Here is a 13,562-nt window from a genome sequence, read left to right as displayed (position 1 = left end):
AAACCTATGTTTACAATGTCAGTTAGTGCGATGCAAACATTTCCATGTACACAATCTGGGCCTCATTTGCATGATATGGAAATGGTCCCGCGCCAACGGAATATTCAAATGCTTCAAAGCGCCCGATATGACCATATTAAGAATGTTCAAATATGATATTTCAGTTTCTCTTCACCAAAAACAAACTCTACAGCATTAGTAACCTAGCATGAATGATATTATGAAAATTAGAGTTTGTTATCAGACAGATAATGATAGCTTATCCATTAATTACGTAGAATCAAAGTACGAAATTAAACAAGTGTCAACATCAACTTGTCCAATTTTGTAATGGATGAACTCTATTTGGAGGGTGGTTATTCGAATCTTAATGATTCAGCTCTTGCATTCTTGAGGGTTTTGAGATATTGAAGATGGCACAGTCAAAGGAAACCCTATGGGTAGTGCCCAAAGTTACCCCTATCGATCATATTATTATCCCCACAATCATTTACAGAACATGCATAAACCAACGCGATTTCCGTTGTTCTAAGCGTACAATATTTTTTTTTTTCTTTTTAAAGTCGTTCGGCCGTCTAGCAAAGACTCTTATTTCCATGAAATAGAATTGGCACTGACAGCGGAGACATTTTTCTACAATGTGTATATCTTTTTAAATAAAAGGTGGTGCACAGTCAAAGCCGCTCGCAGGGAGGTACCCGAATTTATCACTATACCCTCACGGCCCGGTACAAAACATAATCATACGCACGTGAATACAGCTGTTTGAAGCGAAAAGCCTCTATAACGTCCTCTTTGTTTCATTCCCATTAAGATTCAGAGGAAGTTATAGAATAATTATTGTTTTACAATACCTATAAGGTGAAAATGGTTCACATACGAAGGCAACCACGTGGAGAGTACCCAAAATTACCCCACCTAAAGGCAGTCTAAGACCTGCAATAATCATGTACCAACGCAAATACATGATTATGCTTTATGGGTACATGCCTTTAAACAGTCCTTCTGGTCCTCTAGCAAAGAAACTTTTATTCAATGAAATTCAGTGAGGTTAACGGAAGATATATTGCTCTGCAATTTTGACTTACACTGACATAGTTAAAGTGGTGATCATTCGAAGAGAGCCTACACTCTGTACTATATGGGAAGTGCCCACATTAAATGGCTCTGTACCCTTATAACCGCAAATACCAACGCAATTACAGTCGTTCCAAAAGTGCATGTCTCAAAAAGTTTTATGACTTTCACTTGAGTTTTATGACTATGTATGATTATTTTAAGGTGCTATACAATCATTGTACATTCTTTTCATCCGACATAGTTTTACGCACCTCATTTTCTGTTACAAAAAAAAAAGTGATGTCTATTATGTTCTTGTCGAAAAATGAAATAAGAATTGAATTGCATTGTATTGAATTGAATTTCTGCCATATCAAGACATGAATGTCGTGGAAATGATAGAAGAAGCATTGCTTCACAATATCTATACAGTGAGAGGATGCACATTAAATGTCAATCCTGTGGGATTTGCCCCAAAGTACACCACCCTCATGGCAATATTAAAAAAAAAAACCTTGAATATCATTAACGCGAATGTATATATGTTCCAAACGTACATGTTTTCGAAATTCCATCGTGCCGTATAGCAAAGGCACTTTTGTTTCCAAGAAATACAACTTATTAATAGAGGAGACATTGTTCTACAATATCTATATTGTCAAGAGGGTGAACATTCAAAAGTAATCCCTTGGGAAGTGTCCAACTTAACACCTACGCTCACGCCCCCTAATTGCAAAACACAGATTAGCAACGCAAATACCGTTGTTCTAGCGTAAATGGTTATGAAAGTAGTCCCGGCAATACAGCAAATACAATTTTCATCGATGACAAGTAATGGAAATGATAGAAGATTCTTAACTTTACAAGATCTATACAGTGAAGAGGGTGCGCATTAAATGGCAACCCTGTGGGATGTGCCAAAAATAATCCACCCTCACAACAATATAGAACACATATAATATCATATAACGCGAACATACGTTCCAAACGTACATGCTTTCGAAATTCCATCTAGCCTTATAGCAAAGGCACTTTTGTTTCCAAAAATGCAACTAATTAATAGAAGAAACATTGCTCTACAATAACTACATTGTCAAAAAGGTGAACATTCACAGGTAATCTCTAGGGAGGTGTCTAAATTTACACCTACGCACGCCCTTTATTACAAAATACAGATATCAGCAACCCAAATACAGTTGTTCTAGTGTGAGTAGTTTTAAAAGTAGGTCCGGCAATACAGCAAACACACTGTTATATGAATGAAAAAACACGAAAATGATAGAAGAAGATTTTGCTTTACAAGATCTACACAATAAAGAGGGTGCTTATTGAAGGGCGATCCTGAGGCGCGTGCCCCCAAAATGCCCTTTATCCACTTGGCAATATAGAAAACATATAATATCATATGACGCAAATATATATGTTCCAAACGTACATGCTGTCAAAATTCGATCGTGCCTTATAGCAAGGGTACTTTTGTTTCCAAGAAAAGCAATGTAATCAATACAGGAGACATTGCTTTACAATACTTGTATAGTAAAGAGGGGTGCACATTTAAAGCGGCCCCTTGGGAGGCGCCCAAAGTTACCCCCTCAACCCCGCGTCACCATATTATGCAAAAAGTGCATTATGCCAACATGAGTACCGTTGTTAAGAATGTACTCTTAGAGCTACCGCTAATTTGCATTTTATGTAAATTATTTTTGTATGACCAATTCGAAAAGGCATCTATCGTGTTCATTGACCTACAAAATATAAGTTCATAGATTTTAATCTTGAAAATTGGATAACGGGAAGCTGAGATCTGTCAATTTTCTCTCATTACAGTTGCTAATTTGCATATTATGTAAATTAGACTATTTTGCCCCACTGGATTTTTTGGGACTTTTAGTATGGTGTTCTGGAGGCCTCAACGACTTTCACTGCAGTGAAATTCCTACTGTTGCAATTAGTGGTGGGTTACCCCCTAAAAAGCGCTAGATTGACTGGACTATAGTCATAGTCATAGAGTAAGTTGTAAGAGCGTGTAATCGATCAAATTCTAGTGAGGTATTTTCTCAACTATGGAATTATGATATCAGCCAGTCCATTGATCAAAATATGATACCTCTAGATGGTTAATTTTACGCAAACAATACGCAGAATAGTATAAAGTGGATAAAATAAAACATAAAATAAGTTGAGGGGTAGATATGTTTGTTTTCTTTTTCACAAAAGAGAGGTATCCTAATCGATGTTGTTGAAAATGCAAATGAGGTTTGATGTTGATGTCATCAGCTCATAAGCGTCCCATTGAACTGCTCACCAATTCAACTCTATTTTCTTCTCTTTTTTTTTAATGTACCTTATTGCATACCCTTACCCTTCATTTCAAATTACACTGTAACAATGGAAGGTCGAGTTGAAACGTTTGACGGATAATTGCGTGGAAATCTTTGTGGGCGATAAAAGGCTATAGATCACAAAATGTCCTTCAAAAGATCGGTCTTGAATAATTATTTTATCATACTACAGAATACAACATACTTCACGATATACTTTGCATTTTATATCAGAGCTACCTATGAGCTGAGCAGAAAGAAAGAAGAGAAAAAAACAAAAACGAACTTCATATAACTTTTTCTTATCATAATTATCCATGACTATTAAACGGAGAATTCATTAATTCAGTTGACGACGACTTTTTTTTTTCCCACGAGTCGACTTGACTCATTTCGTGTCGGCGTTGATCGAAGTCATATCACTGCAGTGCTAAAAATGGGAGTCGTAATCTTCAAAGTAAAAACGCAAAACGAAAACGCCAAATTGATTACAATTTCTGATGAAGAAGAAATGAGAAGCAATGCAATGTTAAAGAGCGCAGATTTGGATTTCTAAAACACATACACACATACACGCATATACACACACACACACCACACACACACACACACACACACACAACACTAACGTTTACATAAAAATCACAAAACAGAACGACCTATAACAGCAGTGCGTATATACCATATTAGAGTTAAATAGAAAATAGTGCGGTGCATTTTCATATTGTATTTTCTAATCTTTGGTCTGTTTTTCTGATATTATAGCATAAAGACGTATTGTTTAACCACCTGTTATTGCGAGTGAGAAAGTTGCTCTATGAAATGATAATATTGCCGAGTTATTATCATGGTGCTAACAAACGACAACTAAGGTTTTTTTCTATTTTGGTTTTTCATGTATCCGAGCCAAAAACGAGCTTTTAAAAAGCCTTGTCGCTTTCGCTATACACCTCCTGATTTGGAGGGGGACTTTTTTTTTTTCATTTGGTCAACATTCTTTACAAATGAATGAAATCAGTGAAAATATAGTTCAAAGTAAACGTCGTTCAGGGAAGGCAATGAGAGGGAAGATCCTTTCTTCGTAAAAGCAAGACTTGACTAAATGCCATCATCAAAATGACTGTCTTTGACGTATGTGTGACGTCATGTGAGCAACTTTCCTCGACCAATCAGGTGCTGAGGGAATCTGCCATAAGTAACTCTATCAATGTGAAATTATAGCTAAAAAAAAAAAAAAACCAATAACAATAAGAGAACTCAACGTAATATTACTTTGGTATCAAGCAGTGCCATTAAAATTTGTGGAGCAGTTGAAGGGCCCATTCCAGAATTTCACATTCTGTTCTTCCTGCCAGTGAGACTGGATGGCCAGGTAGGGACCGATAAGGGCGAAAACTATCGTCCACTTCAGCTCTGGACTGCCGATATTATTGATGTATAAGGTGTGCAACTGAATCATGGTCCAGAACGAACGATGTTGGTAAGTGCGCATCCGCTCCAAGACATACCGGAATCTCTGCCACAGGTACTCCAAGTTCATCCCTCCCAGGGCAATACAGGGATAGACAAGGAACATGGTTTTCTCAGACCAGATGACGGCTTCGAGGTAAATTCGGGCTCTCGATTCCGCTGCTGACTCGTCCTCCGTGGAGATTGAGTAGTCCCAGGATAATCTCGACATGATGCCCCAAGTGGCGGTTACCATGGTATAGGCCATCCACACCCCCATTAGTTCGCGCATAGCGAGGTAGTCATGATGAATGCGACGGATATTTCGGCGCGCAGCATCAACATTGAGGGTGTAGGAACTTCGCTGGATGATGCGCAAAGCGTGATTCATTTGGAGGTGGAGAGAAATACGATTGACGAGCACGATGTACCAGAAAAAGCCATAGCACACGAAGCCGACAACGGCGGCAACATCGCTGAAAATGAAAAAGCGCATTTGACAGTAGTGTTCGACCACCAGGGATTCCACGCCTCTGAGAAGAGCATGCGCAATTGGCCAGCTCATGAAGAGGAGTGCGAATCGAGTTTTGATTGCAGCCTGATGCGGAGAAGCGCGAATGACGCGCAAACGACGGCGAACGAAGCGGGGATCAAGGGGACACCGCAGAATTTTCTTCGGAGACAGCAAGAGAGCCCGGGTTCTGACGAAGAGGGCATAGACAGGGATGATTATCACTTGGAGAAGGTAGGTCAGGTATGAAATCATGAAAAGCAGCTGTCGAGACTTGCCCCATAGTTCGTGGAGGTACACGTAGCCATCGGCAATCAACATTGATGTCACCAGAGAGAGGTACAGTAGAGTGACGATGTCTATCGCGATGGAAAGCCAGGTACCTGTGAGCAAGCGGGGGAAATTCATAAATCAAGAAGCCTTCGGTAACGATAAAAATTCAGACAAGATTATACAGAAGACGAAATAAACCGTTTGACAAGTGCATTAAAAAAGAAGTAAATATCCTCATTTTTTATGTACCGTTTGCAAACAATTATTTTTTTTCTATTTCATCTAAACCTTTCCTGTATGCGAGACTGTAATAATTGTTCTCTTATGGGAAGGCATTTCATATGAATCCTAGGAAAAAAAGACCAATTGGCATTCAAACTGAGAATGCACCCCCTCTCTTTTATTTCAGCAATTTGCGATTATGATGACAAAAGCGGATTTCGAATTGACTGCTTCAGCGGCAAGTTTCAACAAGCACCACTAAACTATGTTTCCGTCAGGAAATTCAAGGCGTCTGTTTTTATCCATGATTAATAAGACAATATTTGGCCAGACATGCCTGTGTCAAAAATTTCTCGATTAAATATTTTGGCTTTGCTGGAGAAAATCAAATTTTTGCCCTCAAAAGTTCTAAAGTCAGAATCCTTATTTACAATTTAAGATTATTTGTCTAAGATGTATCTTTAAATGCTTAGGTATGCTGGTAGGATGATCAAATTACAATTCCGACGGTGGCCTAGATCCATCGTTGATACAATAATTAAATACAATCAAAATAACATTAAAAAACGGTGATTTTTCCCTCTTGATGCGAGGCATATAATTCTGTTCAACGACGCCTTCCGTTTCCCACCCGCTCATAGAAACTGTTTGCATAAGATATGACTTAAACAAAACAAGCGATTCTTTTTATCATACAAAAGTGTCAAGAATTTACGCTCAGACTTAGATGATAGGCTGATTTTGGAGTTCTTTGAATACAGTTCTAGAGTGTTATGTACATTTAAAAAAAAAATGTCTTTGACAACACTGTGAGTAACGATAACTGCAATTATAATTGCAACATTTGTAAACGATATCATACTGTCCGTTTTTTAGGTAAAATCTCAATATTCTTATATAATGGGCTACACCGCTTACATATAGAAGTTTTTCGGCTTCACAATGTCTACAACTTTATAATGATAATGATTCCACGTTACTGTCAGACAAACGTACGTGCATATGGTTCCTTCTCTGAGTCAAATTCTTCGAGAGAGAGAAAATTTATGTCGTCATCGTCACCACTTCCGGCTTCGTTTGAGGGGGATCTTCGACGTCTCCTCCAAGTGCCCAAAATCAGGAGCGACAAGGAGATAAACGGTGTTAAACTTTCTTCCTTGTCGTCCTCGTCCTCTTTGTCCATCGCGGCTGAGGTGGTGTACGAGTTTGCATCGTCTCCACACTGAGACACGCGCCCGTCGACCAGGGAGGTGGACGTAGAGAACGGCACTTCCACCTCACCCTTGGCCGACACCGTAGGGTTGAAGGTACCGTAGATGGCAAATTGGGTGTCAATGAGCTGGGGATCCATCCTCGTCCAGTCCAAAGCTGTACCAATAGGCTTTACTATCAACAATCGCTCTCTAATGAAAGATGCAAAAGGAAAGCCTCGCACCTGACAAATGGCTGGTCAGAAAGAAACACAATTACTGTCTCACAGTGTGTAATAATATCACACGTCTGTGAGTTATTGCTAATCAGAAACATGATTGTCGCATTACCAGTGGTTTCGATTCCACTGTAGCCTCTAAAAACATTGCGGAACTCAATACAATTATTATAAACAATTCACATCAGGAAAAAAAAAAATCTCGAGAATCGATACCCGGCTCTACGAGGTTGCAAGGGGGAAAAACCAAGGAAGATTCAGATAATGAGGTATTTAAGCATGTTACTGCTGATGTACAAGCTCTCAAAATACAACAATGGGAATTTTAGTTCTGAACAAATGGTAATCTGTTGATATGATCCATCATTTGGTAGACGAGCTGCACAGAAAGAACTAGCTCTTTAAAAAAATCGAAGGATAACATATTTGCTTACTATACTTTCAATAATTGTAGTAATAATATCAATAATTACACAAACAATAGCAAAAGGCATGTTCATGTATTGATGTTAATAATTCCCCCAATCACATGAGCCTCAAGAAAGGAAGGTAGCATATAGAGTCAGGCTCTGCCATTTATATTTTCAACATAAACGATCTCGTTTTAGAAATCAGAATACGAGTATATAACTCTAATTTTTGAGCACCTGAATAAAAATCACCACGATATGTGTCATCCTACCATCTGCAAGTGATTTAACTTGGGTTGTTTCACACACACACAAACGCACACATACACACAAATTCCTGCTAGAGTTTGCTCACAAACATTGATGCCAGCAATCTGACATTCTGAACTTGACAAAAACAATGAAAATGACACTGAATAATTATCATTTTTGAACAGCCCATCCTGAGGTCATGGAAGAATAACAAATGAGTCTCTACTTTACAGAAATGTGAAAACGCTGACAGCTGGAGTAGTAAAATGGGAATACATGCATCGTATACTTTGTATTTTTGTAATGGTAAGGTAACATAGGAACTAAACGTACAGTATAAGATATAGGGCCACATCCAAGTCTAGCTATGCTTGTGATGACGGTCCCCTGTATTGACATGATTCATTTCTACCTTCTTTACGTACTACAGCCCTTCATGCATTACAATGTTGTTATTTTCACATATGTTGACTTATGGTTGCAGGGACAGTGTTGTTACGAAATTGACAGTTCCTAAAGTGACTTATATGTTTTACTTTATTTTGGCATTTGTTGTATCAATTATTTGTCACTGTGCTCGGAGGAAAAAGAAAATACAGAAATAAAACCAAACCAAATCAAACCAAACTAATCCTATACAACACCAATATAGGCCTTTACCGTGTTTACACATCTGTATATTTAACAATGGTAGCAAAAAGGTACAAACGCATACGTTGTAGGCCTGATACCGAATCCAGGCATGATGAACTGACAGAAACGTGATGATTTGTTTCTAGAGTTAAAAAGCTTCAACATTTCAGAACATTTGGTGGAGAAGAGAAATACTAATGGGGGTTCACCCTCCCCCCCCCCCCCCCCCGATTTTGCGGCTTCTGCTATACTTGTATTTACCTTTGGATAGGTGAGCAAATAAATTAATGAACGGCGTAACTTTCATGTGTACATATGGACAGGTGCGTAAAATGAATGTAGACAATAACAATGGCACACCAGTGCATATACAAATATGCGTGTTAGTGATGTGTTTACATTTTGTGTGTGTGTTAATCCGTGTTAGATATTATTATGTGTGTGTGAACATTTCTAACATTGTTTATATGCGTATGTGCGAACATGTTTCACTACTATCTTTCTCTTGTGAGTATAGAGAATTAATTTTCTTTTTTAAAGAAACAAAATATTCTTAAAAGTCGAAATTCTTTTGTGTTTCGTTATGGTTTAATCCATTGAGCACAAACTGATTTTGCTATAACACGCATTTTCCATAGACACCTGCCCGACTATACTCAGGACTAGACATTAATGGGTTAAATATTTGTTAAGTTCCTTGGTCCACTGTTATTCATTATTTATATCAATGATTTTCATAGATCCTCGGAGAAACTATCTTTCATATTATTCGCGGATGACTCTAACCTTTTCTTTTCCCACCCAGACCCAAATATCTTAACAAGAACAGTAAAAGAATAATTGAAAAAGGTTATACAATGGATATACGCAAATAAATTGTCACTAAATATTCAAAAAACAAAATTTATGCTTTTTAGTAACTCTTTAGACAGCCTCCCAGCAATATAACATTTGATACTACTCCCCTAGAAGAAGTTTCTTCCTTTAAATTTCTTGGTGTTTGTGTTGATAACAAGCTTTCATGGAGGAATCATATCAATAACATATGTAAAATTATTTCACGTAATATTGGCGTCATGAACAGATTAAAATATTATTTTCCTTCATCTGCATTATTAACTCTTTATTCTAGTTTGATATTACCTTATTTAAACTATGGGATTCTTGCTTGGGGTAATACATATCAGATATTACTAGATAAACTTTTTCTATTGCAAAAGAAAGCGCTCAGAATTGTTTTTAATCTACATACCCGAGAACATACAGATGCTTTGTTTTTTGACCATAAAATACTAAGAATAAAAGATTTGTATGTGTTTCAGCTTGGCCAGTTTATGTTTAATTATAACAGTAATTTTTTACCTAAAATATTTCATGACTTATTTCATCGAAACAGTACATAACTACCCAACACGACGATCCGATGGATTTCATCTTCCATTAATGAGAACCGCACATGCCCAAAGTACATTTTTTTATACCGGACCCAAACTTTGGAATAATCTAGATAATAGTTTAAAAGATTCCCCCAAATTCGTCACATTTAAATACAAATTCAGAAAACATCTACTCTCTACTTATAATTTTAGATAATTCAAATTGTTTTAATTCATGCTTGAGCTTTCACCTGTCCTGATGTCGCAGCACTTTGCGTGTTCTGTGTGCAGACCGCTCTTCTTTCTTCTCTCCTCTTCCTTTCCTGTCTTTTGTTCTTCGTAGACTTCTATTGTTACCGTCTTCTCTCCTCTCGGTACTGTCTCGCGTCTTATATGTGCGTGGGTAGTGTGCGTACGTCCTTGTCATATTTTCCCGGTACACGAGGTTCAGTGAACAGTGTCCGGGCATTAGCATTGATATTTTATATATTTTTTTCCCGACCTGCGTATCTCAATGTAACTACATATATATATATATATATATATATATATATATATATATATATATATATATATTTTACAAATGACTTAAATAATCTATATCAAATATAATAGCTATAAAAAACCCTCAAATAATATATTATTTACTCATCTCTTATCTAGAGATCCACGTCCCACAAGCTTTGCTTTTTAGTGGATCACTATTTTCCATAATCGAATCTATTTTCCGCACGTCCACGAAGTATATATGTATTGTTCCTCCTAATTATTGTATATATATATATATATATATATGTTCATCTTGGAATTTTCCACGTGTTGGACTTCGAATGTTGTAATTATTAGAAGAAAGAGTCTCAAGTACGCCATGGATCCAACGATTACAAAAAAATTTTATTACAAAATTTTCGGTCTGCCTCAGACCTTCGTCAGTGCAAAGACAATCTTTGCACTGACGAAGGTCTGAGGCAGACCGAAAATTTTGTAATAAAATTTTTTTGTAATCGTTGGATCCATGGCGTACTTGAGACTCTTTCTTCTAATAATTATATATATATATATATATATATATATATATATATATATATAAACATATGTTGTTATATAATTTACCTCGGATACTACATGAATCTTTTGCAAATGTTTGAACAATATCATTTCATGACATGTATACTTTGTACTATGTTTTGATTTTCCTTGATTGGAAATTTGTACTATGTTTTCTCTTGATTCTCGTTGATCGATTGGAAATAAACTATGATTGAATTGAAAAGTAAATGTACGTGGACGTTGCGACATCCCTTTTGTAACTATTTTCCCTGTAAAAACAGCATAAAATAATTAATAGAAACGATAATTATGTTGTTAAAAAAAACTTTGTTATTGATAGCACTATTTTGTCTGTGTCTTGTGGTGCAGGTTGAATTGTCGTCAGAAAGTAATTGTATCCCACGTGCACCTTTTTATTTCTAGAGTTGCAAAGTTGTCAAAGCTACGTAAGCCTGGATTTACTCATACAATATTTCAGCACTATAAAGACTTTGGCTCTATTATAAGATTTGAAATGAATTAATGCTTGATTTGTTCGGGTTTTTTTTTTTTTTCTTGGGTGAGGGGTTCAATATCAATTTATATTTGCTATCTTTATCGCAAATAATTATATTTTGCCCATAGTAGAATACTGAAGTACCGAATTACACACACACACATACACACACACACACACACACACACGCACGCACACTCATTGCATCTCATACGTTCACACAAGAAAAAAGTATAAGGTTGATGACATTGCGTCATCCTCTAGCCACTGAGACCACTTATCAACAATACTTCAAGGAAAATCATTAAAGGGATGATACAGTATTGGTGGAGATGAGAATTGGGCTTTTAACGTTTTGCGAGATACCGAGAAAACACTTTAGTAATAGTACAGAGCATACCATTTTAAGAGGAATTCAAAGTTTATTTGATGAAAATCGGGTTTGGAAAGAATGAAACATCCAAGAAAGAAGTAAAACAAAGCGATCGTAATAAAATGTGGGTCCCACACTTTATTAGAATCGCTCTGTTTTGGATAACTTGGCCATTTCAAAACCAATTTTCATCAAATAAACGTTGAATTCCTCATGGAATTACATGTTCTTTCATATTTCATGAGAGGTTTCTCCTTATCTCACCAAAAAGTGTTAGAAACCTGAAATTAGGTCTCCATCAAAACTACACGATCCCTTTAAACCCTCCCAGGTCCAAGTAGATGATATAGGACGAACACTTCAAGGAAAACCAGTAAACTCTGACAGGTCCAAGTATAGGACGAACGCTTCAAGGAAAACCATTAAACTCTGACAGGTCCAAGTACATATAGGACGCACTCTTCCAATAACAATTACAAAAATGATAACTAAATTAACAGGGGAAGTGAAAGAGAGGAGAAAGCGAGCGAGAAAAAAAAAATCTCAAGGGGAGAGAGCACAGAAAGAGAAAATAAACTTGTACGAGTAGAGAGAGGGAGAGAGAGATTCGGTACAAATTTCTGTCACGCTCTTCTGGCATTGTCTGAAATGCTAGGTTTTGATATTCACACACTTCACCTGTACAGAATGAATCACGACAAGCAAAGCTGATATCTAATGCTGCATATAATTCTACTTTATTCATTTAAGTTATATTTTTCTTTGTCTCTTTTTTTTATTAGTCACTGAATGCAATGTTCTTCTCTGTCAGGACAGAGAGTTAAGAAGTCCTTCTACAAATTTGACATGTGTTTTCTCTTTTCATCAACATATAAATTATATAGAACCAGATATGGCAAGGAGGAACGTGGAAAGGGAGAGGGGGTAGAGATAGCGAACTAGAAACTAGGAACTAGATACTAGATACCAGTGCTGATACAGCGATCTTCCCTGCGTTTTTCCTTTGGGCAGCTTTACATTAACAATTAATGCAAACTAATCGTGATAAACGACAAAGCTCTGGCTTAGCTTTAGAAAAAAAAAAAACATAAAAAAGGGAAGTTGTTTGGAAGTTGCCGTGACGTCTCCTATATTAAAGGTGAACAGCTGAAGTCCAAGGGGAAAAAAACTTTCTCTGATTTGATGCTGTATTTTAATTCGACTCATGACTTTTACTCTTCATTATTTGCTAGTACATGTATTTGAAGACCTCAAGCGTAAAACGAGTTAACTCTATTCTTTTTAATTTCAGATATTTGCAAAGGAAATATTGAGAAAACGTGAAAAGTGAAGTATCACTGGAAATGTTTGTGTTCTAGCTGATTATAGAGTTGCATTAAAATGTTCAAAAATGGTCCATAACCCGTTTTGAAACTAAAACTGAAACTAAAACTATTTATTTCATCATGTAAAATGAAAACTGCTCTCTCATTTAAGCCCTTGTATTGGTCGATGTTATCGTTTCCTTGGGGATTACAATGACCATACGTCTCTAAATGGCTACACTTTAAATTGATCATTTAATTGAGAAGACCACATAAATTGAGGATCCGTCTCGTGTTGACTTTATTTAAAAAAAGATTTAATGAATTTAAGCAGTTCTTGTTAATTTTTCACTTAATACAAAGTATTGTGGAAGAAATTCAGATTTACCAACAACACTGAAGAC

General features: G+C 36.6%; 1 protein-coding gene across 1 annotated transcript; it reads right to left on the bottom strand.

Moving 5' to 3' along the window:
* Positions 1–4,659: 4,659 nt before the first annotated feature.
* LOC140238161 (uncharacterized) lies at positions 4,660–7,186 on the bottom strand. The gene is made up of 2 exons (XM_072318100.1): positions 6,832–7,186; positions 4,660–5,723 (listed from the first exon to the last, which is right to left on the bottom strand). Exons 1-2 carry the CDS (start codon positions 7,184–7,186, stop codon positions 4,660–4,662), a joined length of 1,419 nt encoding a protein of 472 aa, XP_072174201.1.
* Positions 7,187–13,562: the final 6,376 nt, after the last annotated feature.

Source organism: Diadema setosum, chromosome 14, assembly GCF_964275005.1.
Source record: "Diadema setosum chromosome 14, eeDiaSeto1, whole genome shotgun sequence".
Classification (NCBI taxonomy): Eukaryota; Metazoa; Echinodermata; class Echinoidea; order Diadematoida; family Diadematidae; genus Diadema; species Diadema setosum.
The sequence above is the reverse complement of the archived record's forward strand: the minus strand, read 5'-3'. Positions and strand labels throughout refer to the sequence as shown.

Coding starts and splice junctions, on each gene's coding strand:
- LOC140238161 (XM_072318100.1), bottom strand. CDS start 7,186: ATGGATCCCCAGCTCATTGACACCCAATTTGCCATCTACGGTACCTTC. Junction 5,724..6,831: donor AGAGAAGGAACCATATGCAC/GTACGTTTGTCT, acceptor GCTTGCTCACAG/GTACCTGGCTTTCCATCGCG.